Consider the following 14659-nt stretch of genomic DNA (forward strand, 5'->3'; position numbering starts at 1 on the left):
TGAAACTCCAGCCTCAGCCTCCGTAGCTTGCACCCAGCTTTAGGAAGTGATGTAAACATGTTGTGCTGGGAGCCTGAGTGGTCCCAGGGCTGAGGAGTGCTGGCCCCAGGAGGGACGCACCTTGTGTTCCTGAGTCACCTGCCCGTCCACCTTGCTCTGGACAAGACAGCAGGGAACAACTCCACCAGCTGGCTAGTTAAATGTTTTCATGCCTTAATGTTTTCAAACACGTTAAACTGATGAACACAAACCTTGAGTGCCTGCTCACAAGAAACTGCATTTGCAGGACAACTCCTGAAGACCATTTGCTTGAAATCTCAAGGCAGGACTGGTGAGCGTAAGCAGGGCGGATCAGCCAGCAAAGGAGAGGAACCAGTTGTGATCCCACTCACCCCAAGCTCTACGCCGTCATCACGAGGTCAGCCAGCCCTATGACCAGATACAAAATTCAGTAGCTTCAGCCCATGCCTCCCTGTTCATTTGCAATGGGAGACCGCTGGACTCATCTGGCATCTGGCTCTGAGGTGCTCCGTGAGGGGAGAAGGGTGATGCAGGTAACATCCAGGTTAGGTGAGGAAAAGACACAAGCAGCTGTCTGCAAGTCGCAGGGAGCTGTGGCCATCACCAGGCCTTGGACAAAGACTCTTTTGTCCTGAACTTAGGGAGGGTCTTACGGGCCCTCCATCATCCTCACTGCCTGGCTGGGGTTCTCTTCCTCATGAGGGAGACAAGTAGCATTTTTGTCCATTTTTTGGAGGGGAAGGTTAGGCAGTAGGAGAGTAGCTGCTGAGTACCCCAATGTGCAGATCTGCCAACTTCTGCCTTTTCCTCTCACCTTTCAAGACACTGACAGATGCACTGTAGTTACTGTCTAAGAGACTTGGCGTTAGATGTTAGAGGATGTATTTTTGGGAGATGAGAAAAAGATTGTTTACATTTATGTAGAAAATGAGTACGCAGCAACAAGACAGCAAAAAATCATATGCCAGACACGGACTGGAGAGCAGAGTTGTTTGACAGGACCTGTGGAACAGGGTCTCTGCTGAAGCGACCCAGCCCAGCAGTGACAGAGCTGGGGCTGCCCGAGGTCCCCTGGTTCTGTGGGCACCTCCTCCTGCCTCCCACCAAGCGCAGCACAGTGAACCACTGTGGGTCAGTTAAGCCACACTTTTTATTGTATTGTACTCCATGCAATATGTTCATGTTTTATAGTATGACAGAGGGAGGGATAAAGATAAATGTTAGACATAAACAAAAGCAGAAAGGTCATTTGTAACAGGTCCTGAGAAGGAAAGGCACATTGTAACCACCGAATTCAACAGAATGGAAACCTTGGACAGAGGAAGACAACGCTGGGAAGTGGACGAGGGAGGGGGTGTTTCAGGTTGGGTGAGGCGGAAGCAGGTTTGACACCAATCTGCATTTCCCCACCCACCAAGGTCTGTAGTTCAAATGGGTTTGAGGACCTCAATATTCAACCAAACCACTTCCACACTCCCGTTGCCGGAGAGAGTCCAGGATCCCCAACTCCTCCATGCTTAGTCAGCACCAAGGGGCCGCGCAGGACTCCAAGCTCCATCCTGCAGAGATAAGCTGGGAAAGGGCAGCTGGCAGGGAGGTGGGAGGGAGAGCTGCCCAACGCCAAGGAATACTGAGCCGCCTCCCGCCCAGCAGTGCCAGATCACAGGAGCACTGTGGACCGTGGCATCACTGGTGACCTGTGGGTATTGCTATTTGCCGACATCAAAGACCACGGAGAAGGGAAGGCCAGGGCAGAAGATGGGTACAGCAGTGAAACAGTTGGCACGGACACTGGCACACATCTCCGTCAGGTCAGACACCGGAGGGATTGTAGCACCTCGAAGGGAAGCAGCAGCAAAACTGTTTGCGGTGCCTGATTTAAGGCAGCGATCGCCACTTGTGATCCAGCACCAGGAAGCACGAGGTTCCTGCCAGAGCAGCATGAAGGGCTTGAATGCTGGGACCCTGCCGGTGCAGTGACCACAGCATACCCTCTGGCGAGCCACTCTCATGCGGCAGACACGATGGGGTATTTGTGGGAACTGTCATACAGTGGAAATGAGCACAAAACCAGGGCAGAGGCTTGCAGCGCTGGGCTGATGCTATTGCTCCCACGAGGCAACCAGGCACACATCTCTTCCAAGCACCCAGCCCCACTGCAACATAGATACGACAGTGTCTTATCTTGGCTTGCAGGAGAGGAGATGGTTCAGCTTCACCTTGGGATCAAGGGCAGGGACGGTTCTGTCATCACTTGGCTGTAACAGAGCCAGCCTTGCTCCTGTAACTAGATGTTGAAGTGTGTTTTGCATGTTAAAGAGTGAACATTTAGCAGCCCAGCTTTCTTCTAGCCCTTTTTCTTTCGTTCATTACCTGTGAGCCTTTCCCAGTCCCTCTAAGCCACCCTGAAAGTTGCAGCCAGGATGAAATAGGCAGCAAGAGGGCAGAAGCACGAGGCAGCGGCAGGGCTGAGCCTGATGCCTTTCCTGAGCAGCACAAGACAGAGATGGGCCTGCCGCCAGGCACTGGTCCCTCCCCAGGCAGGTGGTGGACACAGGGAGGGGTCTCTCAGCCTGTGGTGTGGCAGGGCAGGGATGGAGTTGGGGAGCTTTTACTCAAGCCTGCGGGCAAAGGGCTGCATTATGTTGGCGGCAGGCAGCCCACTAGCACAAGTAGGTGGCAGGTCTTCGCCTCGAGCCAGTGGCCGGGAGTAACAGCTCAGGGCCTCCCTGCTGAGATCAGGCACAGGGTCTCCATCTCCAACCAAACCAGCCAGGAGAGAAGACTGTAGGAACTTTTGCCTTTGCTGCCATGGACTTTGCACTGGGCTCCGAGAGAAGACTGAGCTGCCTGTTAGCCGGGGCTTCATTCGGTCAGTGGCACAGATTGTAAACTTTAGTCCCTGCTGAGAGATAAGCTGGATCTGGTTTTAGCCTTCAGGTGAAAGGCTGGCTCCTTTCATCCTGCCTGGCTGCAGCTGCCCAGGGCTGGCATGCTGGCAGCACCATCTCCCCCACTGCAGCCCAGCCTGGGACACCACAAACACCCAAGAGCTCAGGGGAAGATGCTCTGGGATCTAGCTCAGGCCCTGGAAAGCCTGGGCAAGGCAGGACAGGCAGCAAGCTGGAGCCAGGCAGTGCCCTGCTGTGTTACCTCTACATCCAACTGAGGCAACACTGAGCTGCGCTACAAGGTCGTCATCATAGAGGTAACAGCACGACACGAGGGTGTTCCTGCTGCTGGCCAAGGACCCCACAATACTGCCAGCACCCTGGGCTTGGAGCTGTGAGGAGGCCAGTGAGCAGAGAGGTAATGCCCTGAGCCAGGGCTTCTTTCCAAAGGCTGTAAGGAGAAGTGACCAGCATCCAGGCAGAGGCAGGCAGCTCTAGCGTCGAGCCCTGGAGATGGGCCAGGACTAGGTTCCAGAGGCCTTACCCTGATGCTCTCAGGATACAATGATGGCTCAGGCCTTATGATCTGGAGCACGGACAGGGGTGCAGAGCTGGAGTCAAGGGAGATGAGGGGAGCCTTCCTCTTCACCTGCAGGAAACCACACTAGTGCCTGCAAAAGCATGGGATATCCCTTCATTGCTTAGGCCAGTCTGGCCGTTGGGGCTGGTGCTTTTCTGAGCAGGCTGTGTCCATACCAGCACAATGATAGCAGGGAGCAGAGACAGGAACAATGGCTTGCAACCCTGCCGGGGTGCCACGCCAGGGCTATGTACAGACGCTGTGCAGGAGCTGGCATCTCCAGGGAGCAGCGTCTGCAAACTCAGCCACCTTTCTTCCTCTGCACTCATGCAGCATATACTTTGCCACAGCCCCTGCAGCCAAAGCCTGCTACTCACACGGCTCCCGTCTCTGGGCTCGAAGGTGTCACTGTCCCAGCATCTCCACAGCCGGGGCAGCAAAGCCCCTGAGGCACCACCATGGCCCACATGTTCTCACCTGTGCCTCATGTGGGCTTGGGCCAGGCTCAGAGCCCAGCAGATGCCGCAGGGGATGAATCTGCCACGGGGCTGGGCCTTGTCCAGCACCTCCCTGTCCCACAAGGCTTAATCCACAGCATCTCCCCCAACTGGCGGGAGGAAAGGGGGGCTGGTACCCCGTGACCATCCCTAACCAACATCCCTCAGCCAGTTCACTGCTGTCGCCAAGCAGAGGGAAGAGGATGGGGTGCAGAGCAGGATACCCCCTGGTCTTCTCATGGAATTTGGTGGAAAAATCATCCTCATCCACCCCCTGGCTTGGGAAGAAGAGCACCGGGGAGCACAGTGTGTGCCTGGAGCCAGCCTGGCCCAGTGGCTGTAGCCATGCTCACGTGGGCAGAGAGGAGGAGGTCGTGCCCACACTCATGCACCACATGGACGTGCTTAAAAAATGTGGGAATTGTGAGCGTGGGAGAGGGGTTTCCTGAGACTGCAGAGAAGCAAAGGCCGCGTCAAACAGTCAGGGACAGGTGCGCTGGTGTCAGAGCTGTCCTGCCTTAAGGCTGCAAGTGTTCCAGGTACTGCGGCAGCGGGTTCTCCTTGACGTATTTCTGAATGTACCAGCACGTCAGGTGAGCTTTCAGGTCCTCCTCCACCACGAAGTCCAGGGCTGCCTGCAACCAACCGGAGAGGACAGATGGGTTACAACCAGCACACCCAGCCTATGCTCTCCTCTGAAATGTCCCTGGGCGCCGGACTCCCCACGTGCAGTCAAGGGAAGCAGTAGGTTGCCATTGCATACCCCCTGCACAAAGCAGGTGGAGGGAGAGCACAGCCATCCTGTCACAGCCCCCACAGTGCCACAAGGTCCTCAGTTTAGCCAGAGGTGTGTGGGGACCCCCCGGGTAACCCTTAACGCATCCAGCCTGGCAGATGCTGCACTGTAGGTGACCCAGCCACATCATGTGAAGGCCACCTTTGTCACCCATTTGCCCTGGCTCAGAGAGCCAGGGAGTAGCTGTAACCCCAAAGCATCACGCTGCAGTCCTCCCCACCACTGTGCTCACAGCTCCTCAGCTCTCCCTGCATGTCTGCAGGCCTCAAAAGCAGGGCCCACGGCAGGAAAAGGGCTCACGAGGACCTTGAAGCTTTGAGGTGAGGGGGTCCAGCCCCATGAGAGGTACCGCATCAGCCCCTGCAAGGTGGGTGCGAGGGCTGTTTGCTGCGAGGAGGAAAGGGCCGAGCCCAGGCGAGGGGCTGGATGTGCCTGCACACACGCAGCCCCTCCTGCCACCAGAAACAGGAATATCTGACCACGGATTTCCATCTGCCCCAATCTCCCACCAGAGCGGGGATGGTTCCCATGGGACACACGTGCAATGCCAATGCAATGGGGCCTTGCTTCAGCCAGGGACCCTAACCGCAGCTGGGACAGCAACACTTCTGCCCAGGGTAGAGGGGGTGGCTGGGGCCGTACCTTTGCAAGGTGCTTAGCTATTCCTCTCCCTCGATAGGCGTCCGGTACTTCCGTGTGCTGCAAGTCCACGATCCGCTTCCCCACATATTCATAGAGCAGCACCGCCTTGTCGTGGCAACCTGGGGGATGCAAGAGAGGGAGCGAGGCTCAGGATCTCCCCGGGGAGCCCTGGGCTCTGCCGTCGGATGGAGCTGTTCACTGGGGAGCCCACACTGGGGACAGACAGCATTGGAGCTGCTGCAACAGGCCTCGCACAGCTCCTTGCACCCACAGGAACAGCTGTGGCCCTGGGTGCTCTCATGCGGTGGAAAGTCTCAGCAGAGATTTTGCTTTCTGTGACACTTGGACATCCCTGCTGGTCCCCCCCCAGGATGCGAGCAGAGGTGGATCTGCTTGGCTTTTCCAAGCCCCTGGACCTTTTCTACACAACTCTGTATCAAGGATCAACATGCCAACACAACACATTTAGGGTAGGAAAGCATCTGGCGGGGAGGGGTGGGATGTGTTGATGGGGGGAGGAGGGGGAGAACAGGACAAATCTGACCCAGGTACAGCCAGTTCCTTACTCTCTACAGCAGAGTTCTTTTGTCATGGAATGTAAAACAGGACAAGACTTCTTGGCCTGGTATTGCAGCATTTGGACAGACACATTTTGGCGAAGACGCTGGGAGAGATGAATCCCACAAACACACAGGAAAGCGCACACAGGCGTGCAAGGGGGTTTGTGCACACACATTTACATGCACGCAGACACAGAGGCTTCCTGTTGCAACACCCTGAGCTTTCTCACAGCAGTTCAGTACCGGAAAAAAGAAGTTTCAGCACGTGTAAACTGGAGGAGAGCTAGTGTCCTGCCTTCCACGCAGAAGCAGCCATTTTATTTCTAGAGGGTTTCTGTATTTAAAAGTGAGTTTCAGAAATGCAAGCTTCCAATCAAAGTCACAACCTCAGTTAAAATAATGGAAACCTTGCCTTTCCCTCCAATGGTTATTGGAGGGTGAAGGGCTGCAAGATTCACCTGGATTTACTGTATGCTTTAGCTGAGCTCAATACACTTTGTTTTATTGTGTTTCAGCTGACAACCCTAGCCCGGTTCCCCTGATCCTGGTATTTAAGAGACACTAGAAATGAGACCATTTGAATTGTGTTTCAAGAGGAGCTCAAGTTTTTGTTGCTGCTCCTTTTAGGCAGAGACTCAATCCTCCTGCACTGGATTGAAACCTTTGCATTTCCAGCCTGATTTTATTTCTGCTGGTTTCTGCCTGGTCATTCTGGTGCCAACATCGTTCCTGGGTGGACATGAGTAAGTTCCCTCTCTGCCATCCCCACCAAGTATTTACAGGCACCAGTCCTGCCCCTCTCAGCCTCTAGTTCACCAAAAAGCCAAGCTCTTTTAGTCTCCCTACAGATCCCAGACTCCCCTCTCCGTCTTGGGATGGAGGGTCTGGGTGAACCGCTGGGATGGGGAGAGGTAATGGGGTGGGGAAGGGGCTGAAGGGGTGCTCGCCTCTTCCCCATTAGCAAGACCAGTGCAAATGAAATCCTATATCCCCATTTTACAGCTGCAAACCTTTGCAGGGAAAAAGGAAGAACTGCAGCATTTCCTCCTGTGGATCCAGGCACCCAAACAAAGTCAAGAGCCAAGGGAGCTGCTGAGCTCTTCCCCAGCAGCACAGACCTGTCTCACTCAAGAGAAAGCCTGCCCAGGTCAGGGCACAGGCAAAGCCAGGTGCCCTTGCATCAGAAGTGACACAATCGGCAGCAGGTCTCTTCGAGGAGCTATTGGCAGAGCTTACAGCACCACAGGCTGTAAAACGCTCGTGTGACAGCGGCTTTCACGTGCTCCAGACCTTCCACACTGCTCTCCTCCCAGGCCAAAACTTTCCATAGGCTCTGCCCGAAGCTTTTGTAAGTTCAAAAATAAATCCTTCTCTAAGTGATGACACAGCAAAAGATCACTGGATTTTTAAAAAATATATACTTTTATACATTTATAAATATATGTATATGATCTGTATAGATGTATCACACACAAAAATGCATTTTAAAGCAGAAGATGATGCAGTGTTTGAAGAATCTCAGATCTGCCCTGGACAGACTTTCCCTCGATATTCGCTGTTTCACAGCAGCACCACAAAACCCCAGCCAGGACGGGAGCTGCAGGGTGCCACTAGCATACAGATGAACACACGCAGAGCCCAAAGCATTTTACAACCGGCTCTGCAGAGAAAGCTGGTGCCGCCACTGGGGGAAACTGGTCCCAGTTCAGAAAAACATCCGGATTCAGCCAAGTACATAAATGCATCTGTACGTGCTCACCTCAGTGACGGGACCTCAAGGCACCCAGCACATGAAATCAGGGACACTCGTGCCGTAGGGTTTGGTATGGGCCCTGCAGGTGACACCGACGGCTTGGGAGGAGATCACTGCTGCATCCCCACTCCCATGCAGCCCCGGGGCTGGGCTACGCCGGCCACCTCCCAGTCCCTTGTCTCCAGCTCCCCGCTGCAGTATGGTGGGTGATGCAAAGCCACAAACGGAGCACCCAGGCTGCAAGAGGAGCTGATGGAGGCGGACAGCCAGAGGCGAGGGGCTATGCTTAAAGTTCACTGCAAATACCCTGCAGCTCCCCCAGGCAAGAACATGCCAAGCCAAAGCCATAAGCGGGGCACAGCTGGATGCACAGGACGGCACCACCACAGGGGCTGGAGGTGGGAAAAAGCCCTGATCAACAAAGGAGAAACAAGCTGGGATCCAAAAGGCACAGGTCCTGCAGGAACAGCCTCTCCTGGAGATCAAGATCCCTCTTCCTCTGCTGAGCGAGCCTGAAGGTGGCCAACTGCTTATGAAGGGCGGGGAAGGACTGGCCAGCGGAAGCCTGTTTCCTTCAAAAACAGCTGCTCTGCACATCGTCCCCACGCTGCCCTCACCATGGCCCAGAGCCTCCAGGAAAAGCAGGGTGAAGCAGGCTGTACCCCCAAACCAGGACTGTTCCTGGGCTCCCCATGAGCAGCTCTGGCATAACCCTTGTTTTCCCACCAAAAAGCTTCCCCAGGGCCAGAGGGAGGAGATGAGGGAACAGGCACTTTGCTGCAAGGACAATGCTGGAAGAAGCCTTGCTGCTACATACCTCAGGCATGCATGGGGGGCTGCCCCAGCAAATAGAACATTGCAAAACTGGGGGAGCTGGAATCAGCCCTGACCCATTGCAGGAGCAGCCCAGCCCCAGCTTATCTCAATCCCTGCTGAAGAGAGGGCACACAAGCAGAAAACACAATAAAACATGGCATAAGGGGGATGCCACAAGCCAGCCTCCCACCTATCTGTCTCGCCCCTCTAGACTTTGGGGCAGGGATTTTATCAGCCTGCGCAGACAAAGCCTGGCAAAACAGGCTCAGGTCTCAGCCGGCTGAGCAATGCCCCGTGAGCCTGATCGTGGTGTTTGACTTGCAGATACTCCCCTGTGCAGCGCCTCGGCTTCGAGGCCACCATGAGCGAGGAAGTCTGAGTCAATGCAAATCAGCACAGCAAGAAACAGGAGCAAGAGGAGGCTGCCTGATGAAAATGGCAGCAATGGCAGCACAGCTGGTCCCCAGCCCTCCCTCCCTCCAACCACAGGGTACACAGGGAAGGGGATGCTTTTCCAGGAGGTGGGAGAGAGACCAGGTCTAAACTTGCTCTCCATGGAGGGTTTCCAGCAGGACCAGTGGCACAGAACTTCCACCCAAGCAGGGCAGACAGCTTTGGGCAGCAGACGAGGCTCCTGCACCACCGGCTCAGCCGCACCACCAGATGTGAGTCCCCAGGCCGGGTGGCTCGTGAGCCTCGGAGGAATTAAGCAGTGAGCCCAGCCCCAGCCCCGAGCTGGGGAAGGGACGTGGCAGGTGTCCGGGAAGACACAGGCTCCAGCCCAGCCTTTGCCGCTCCCCTCTCCCGGGGTGTGCACGGGGCCTGCCCAGTGAGGGGGTGCTGCAGCACTGGCAGCACGGCAGGGCCCGTCCCCCCAGCCTGAGGCCTTCTCCCTGTCCCTCTGTTCCAGCCCCAGCCTACAATACACCATTGTGTGCCCGGGACCGGAGCAGGGCAGGGGCCTGGCGAGGGCTGGCTGCTGCCTGCGGGCCAATTTCTGTGCTCACCAGCCTTTGGAGGCAGCCCCTGAGCTCCATCCTTGAGGCACTGCTGCAAAGCCATTCCTCAGAGTAAGTGGGGAAGAGCAGACACCAGCCCCATTTCCCTCTCTCAGACCCAGGAAAGCCCAGAGGCAGGCGGCAGCTCGGCTGTTCTGGCTGCTGAACCGAAAGGTGGCTGCTGAAAGCTGCGTGTGGGGTGAGCTGAGAGGACAAGATGTCCCGAGGGGCATGTGCATCCCAGGCCAGTGCTCGGTGCATGCCGTGGGCTGGCCTTGCTCCCCAGGGAGCCACTGGCATGTCACTATGGAGAGAAGACACAACAGACAAGGCCAAGCAGAGACTGTGCAGCCGTCACCGAGGGGCCTCGCTCGCCAGAGTGGCAGTGGGGGGGCACTCCGGTTTGAAGCAGTTTCCTGTTTAGGAGCTCTCTTGAGGCAACTGCGGCACCAGAGAAGAGCGAGGACATCTTGATGCAGTGTCTGGTGGCCAGATCCTTTCGTCCCCGCTGCAAATGTGGCAGCTTTCCCCACCTAGAGGGCACCTGCCCTGGCAGGGAGAGAAGCAGTAAGGCAGGACCTGCTCGGTTTTCCTAATACACCTGAGCCTGGAGTCCTGACAAGGAGCTCCCGAGACTCCAATCAGCAGCAGGCAAAGCAGGAGCTTCCAGCCACTGGATCCTGCCCAAAGCCAGCTGGGGAGGAGCGGGAGGTTTGGGAAGTGTGGCGTGCTGCACCCACACATTGAGTGAATGCGCACGTGGGTGTGCAAGAAGCCCGCACATCCCTGAGGAACCAGAGCCGCTCAGTGCGGTAAGCCCATCTCCCCATCGGAGAGCCTGATGGGTTTGATGGGCATCAAGAAATCAAAGAGGCCACCTCTAAAAGTGCTGTTCCCCTGCCCCAAGCAGCTGTGCCAGCAGCTGGACTGACCAGCCAGCTACTTTGGGGTGGGGGGGTTCTTTGCGTTTCTTGTTTTGACCAGAAATTTTATCTCTAATAAAAAAAAAAAACCAACCAACCCAACTATTCCTGACAAAACCGGCCTATGTGATTCCCACGGAAGTTTTTAGCTTTGACAAATTGATGTTTTCTAACACAGTCGCTGCATCAGGAGGTTTCTGGCCAACTCATGCTGTTAGTCACATCTTCACCGATTACAAATCCAGTTGGGCATCTTTCTACCCTCCTCCCAGAGGGTTAATGAAGCTCGGTGAGGTCTGGTTATAATCAGCTTTACTTTCAGCTTTTCAGTGCTTCTGCATTTGAAATGCAAGGAAAAAGGGAATGTGTTAAAGTGAAGCAGCTGTTTCTGTCAGAGTTTTAGGAGCCATGTGCAGCAATGAGGGGTCAGAGAAGGGAAACACAGAGCAACCCAGAAAACACCAAACACGATTCATCTTTCTTGCACGCAAGGAGGGAGTCCCGACATGAGGTTACGTGTGGGTGCAGAGGCAAACACAGGACAGTGCTGAAAACAAACACTTTCACAACTAGTTCACAACTTTCACAGTGTCTGAGGCCTCTTGCTATGGGGATTTCCATACGAGTATCACTGTAGAAAGTTTTCTACCCAACATCACGCTACCGTAAAACACCGAGCCATCAGCTCAGAGGCTAGCTATTACTGGAGAGAAGCAAAGCCTGGCTCCTTGGTCCACGAGCCCAACACACCTGTGTTTTCCCAGAGCATCACCCACACTCGACATCTAGCTGAAATTAGGGCCGAGACACCAGAGACAAGCTGACCCTGGAGCTCACTGGCAAGCTGCAGGTTTGCCCCTCGGGCTGCTGTTCACCTCTGTCACAGTGCAGTAACACAGGACGAAAGTGCTCTCAGAGGGACACGAGGCTCACACTGAAGCTAAAATCTGTGCCTGTCCCTTTTCTTGTCATTCCCCTGCGTGCAGCAGGGAAAACCTGCCAGAGCATTCAGCATCACTGATGCTCATCGCACCAGAAGCGGGAGTGATGAAGGAAATAAACACCCCGCCATGCACTCCCATGGTGATGGTCATCTTCTGACCACCTTCCAAGGCTTGGCTGTTATCAGCAAATGCCCAACACAAAGGAGAGATCACCCATCCCGCGTGGACGTTAGTCAGCCCAGCAGCAGGAATACTGTCACGCCAGGACGCTGCTCAGCTTGGCTTCCTTATGTGGCTGGTGCCAAACTCACAAAAAAAAAGGCCCAGCCTTCCTGAACATTCAGAAAAAACCCAACCCTGATCACAGGAATCCACCTACAACCCTGGGGAGGGTGGTGGCTTCCCCGAGCTGTGGTGCTCCCCTCCAGAAGCAGGGGGGGTTTGTGCTGATTTACGCACGACTCCCAGCATGGGTCCCAAAGTCGATTCTCTCGCTCTCAAGGTTCAACCTCTCCAGACCCGACTCACCCCCACTCAGCCACCAAACGCTATGTGGCCCACGGTGTGGATGGCAGAAGTTTTATTCGGCAAACCACGATAAAAAGATTACATTTCCCTAATAACTTCTGGTCCTTAGCTCTCCCCTCTCTTTCATTCACATATCAACTTCACCAACAGCGACAACGTGTTACAGCTCTCGTGATGGCAGTGGGGATCTGTCACCTGGGACCTCGTTTGATCTCCCTCTGTTTGAAATAAGCAGTTGGTGAAATTGTTTTCTCCACACCCAGCACACACGTCTCCTCCTTCCTTGCTCCACCACTGCTGAGCCTCCAGCCTGCACTTTGTAATTAGTGGTTGAAATGAAAATGGGGTGGTGGGGGGAAAGAGTCTAAAATAAAATCCAGGCTATTCCTGTTGTTTTATTGAGAATGCCTCCTACAGTCTGTATAATTTCTGAACTACTCATTTTATTTCTTTATTGGAAAAGGCGACTACCCTGCAATTTCTGTAGGGCAGCAAGATGGCCTGTTTTCCCCAGAGTAGTTCTCGGCATCACAAACGGACAGGGAAGAGTCATTGGGATCATCGAATATTTGGGATTAACCATTAAGAGGATGGCTGGAAAGGAATCGGCATGCCATAAAGAAACATCAGTGGCACCTACTTTTCTGTTCACTCTGCCTGATAGGTGACAGACCTGTTGGGGGGTCACCGCGTCACCAGGTCTCTGCGGCCCCAGCCCCACAGATGCTTGTGGCAGCTTGGCTCCATGCTGTGGATCCTACCAAACTGTGTAGGATCCCACAGCACCGGGGCCCCACGGGCTGCTCACACCCCTGAGGGGCTTCCCGGCGGGAATCCCACCAGAAAAGCCTCTAAGCAGCTCACACACTGAGGAACGTCCCCCCACCCCAGCCTGGTGTGGGGCCTCCACACCACCCAAAGGCACCTACTCCTGGAGGGGGGTGTGTGACCTGACCCCCCAAGACCTGCCCAGACCAGCATGGGACTCCACACCCCAACACCAACCAAGGGAGACAAAAGAACCCCCAGATCTGCTGGGCCAAGGTTATTTTTTTTGGGGGGGGGGGGGGACGGGGACGGGACGGGATGGGATGGGACAGGACACACAGGCAGGGAGGATGGAGGCACCAGTAGGAATCAGGGACACTGGGAAAGGTACGGGGCGGGATGTGCTCAGACGCATGTCCAGGGGGGCACTGGGGTGGGGGGGACACGGTGGCAAGGTGGAGTGTACAAGGGAAGGTGCTGTGGGACACGGCAGCACTGGGGGGACAAGGAGAGGGGGGAAATGGAGGGATAATGGGGGGGAAAGGGGGGAGAAGTGGGGAGAAAATGGGGGAAAAGAGGGGGGGAAGGGGGGGGTGTAGGTACTGGGTGTCCCAGGGGGGTGGAAGCGGGGGCAGAGGGAGCAGGGAAGGCACCGGGGAGCCCCGTCCCTTACCGTTCAGCCGCACGGTGAACTGCCGCCGCTTCCGATCGTGCTCCACCTGGATGGGGCAGCCCTGCTCCAGGAGGCCGAGCGGCGCCGAGTGCGCCATGGCCGGCCCGGGCGAGACAGGGATCCCCGGCAGTGCCGGGTCCCGCCCCGAAACGCCGAGGGCGGCGCGGGGGGAGCGGGATCGCGACGGAGGATCGCGATCGCGATCGGCGGGGCCGGGCCGTGGCGGACGCCGCGGGGCTGCCACCGGCGCGCGGCCGCAGGAAACCAGCTGTGCGCCACGTGCCCGCGCCCCAGCCAATGGCCGCGCCGCCGTTTTGTTTTGGTACGGGCGTCCGGCTCTTAAAGGGGCAGCGCACCGCCGACCTCAGCGGACCCGGACCCGGACCCGGACCCGGACCCGGACCCGGACCCGGACCCGGACCCGGACCCGGACCCGGACCCGGACCCGGACCCGGACCCGGACCCGGACCCGGACCCGGACCCGGACCCGGACCCGGACCCGGACCCGGACCCGGACCCTGCCAGTGCAACCCTAGCGCTATGTACCTCTGCTTCAATGGCGTACTGGTCCTAAGACTGGGTACTGTCTGCTGGCTTACTGGTACCCCACTGGGGCCCAGCGCTGGGCCACTGGTACTGCCCCACTGTGCCACCTGCCCTACAGGACTTACTGTACTGAGTACCCTGCCCATATACTGGGTTCTCTGACCCGGTGTACTGGTACTGAATCAGCGCATGGGAGCGGTGCATGGGTGCTGTGCTTGTGGCCTGCACAGGCACCGTGGTGTGTGATGGAAACCCCAGGTCACAGCCCCCATGTGATGCTCTGCCCCACCTGGAGCAGGCCCTTTCCCAGGGCAGGGGGTTCTGGCAGTGCCCCACGGCAGGGCCATGCCACGTCCCATCAAGCTGTGACACAGGAAACCCTGGAAAGCACCGGGAGGCTTCTCACGGTGGCCACGCTGGTGTGTGAACAGCCAGCTTCAAGATGCTCATCCACTGGACCCAAAAGCAAAGGAGACCTTGAGCATCAGCTGTCACAGGATACCACAGATGCCTGGGGGGTACATGCCATAATCACTGTTTGTGGGGCAGTTGCACTAAGCGCACCATCAAAAACAAAAGCACTTGAGCTTCCACACACCATGTCGTGTACATCAGGGTCTACTCAATAACCTTGCTGTACCCACCATGTGCAAAACTGGGGGAGGAAATGTGGGGGTGTTTCTCCATGCCCATGGAGCTGTAGCAGCAACACATTGATGTATT

The 14659-nt window shown here is 56.2% G+C and overlaps 1 protein-coding gene across 2 annotated transcripts; it reads right to left on the reverse strand.

Annotated features, from left to right (window-relative positions):
- Positions 1 to 1152: 1152 nt before the first annotated feature.
- NATD1 (N-acetyltransferase domain containing 1) lies at positions 1153 to 13677 on the reverse strand. 2 transcript variants are annotated; one of them, XR_012662449.1, is made up of 4 exons: positions 13391 to 13677; positions 5428 to 5546; positions 2395 to 4624; positions 1153 to 2308 (listed from the first exon to the last, which is right to left on the reverse strand). XR_012662449.1 is itself a non-coding variant. In XM_075104797.1 (3 exons), the coding sequence occupies exons 1-3, from the start codon at positions 13485 to 13487 to the stop codon at positions 4508 to 4510; spliced, it is 333 nt and encodes a 110-aa protein (XP_074960898.1). In that variant the 5' UTR covers positions 13488 to 13677; the 3' UTR covers positions 1153 to 4507. The 2 variants fall into 2 exon arrangements, 1 of the variants encoding a protein (XP_074960898.1); XM_075104797.1 differs by having other exon boundaries at positions 1153 to 4624.
- Positions 13678 to 14659: the final 982 nt, after the last annotated feature.

The sequence above is a fragment of the Phalacrocorax aristotelis genome, chromosome 10 (assembly GCF_949628215.1).
Source record: "Phalacrocorax aristotelis chromosome 10, bGulAri2.1, whole genome shotgun sequence".
NCBI classification, from domain to species: Eukaryota; Metazoa; Chordata; class Aves; order Suliformes; family Phalacrocoracidae; genus Phalacrocorax; species Phalacrocorax aristotelis.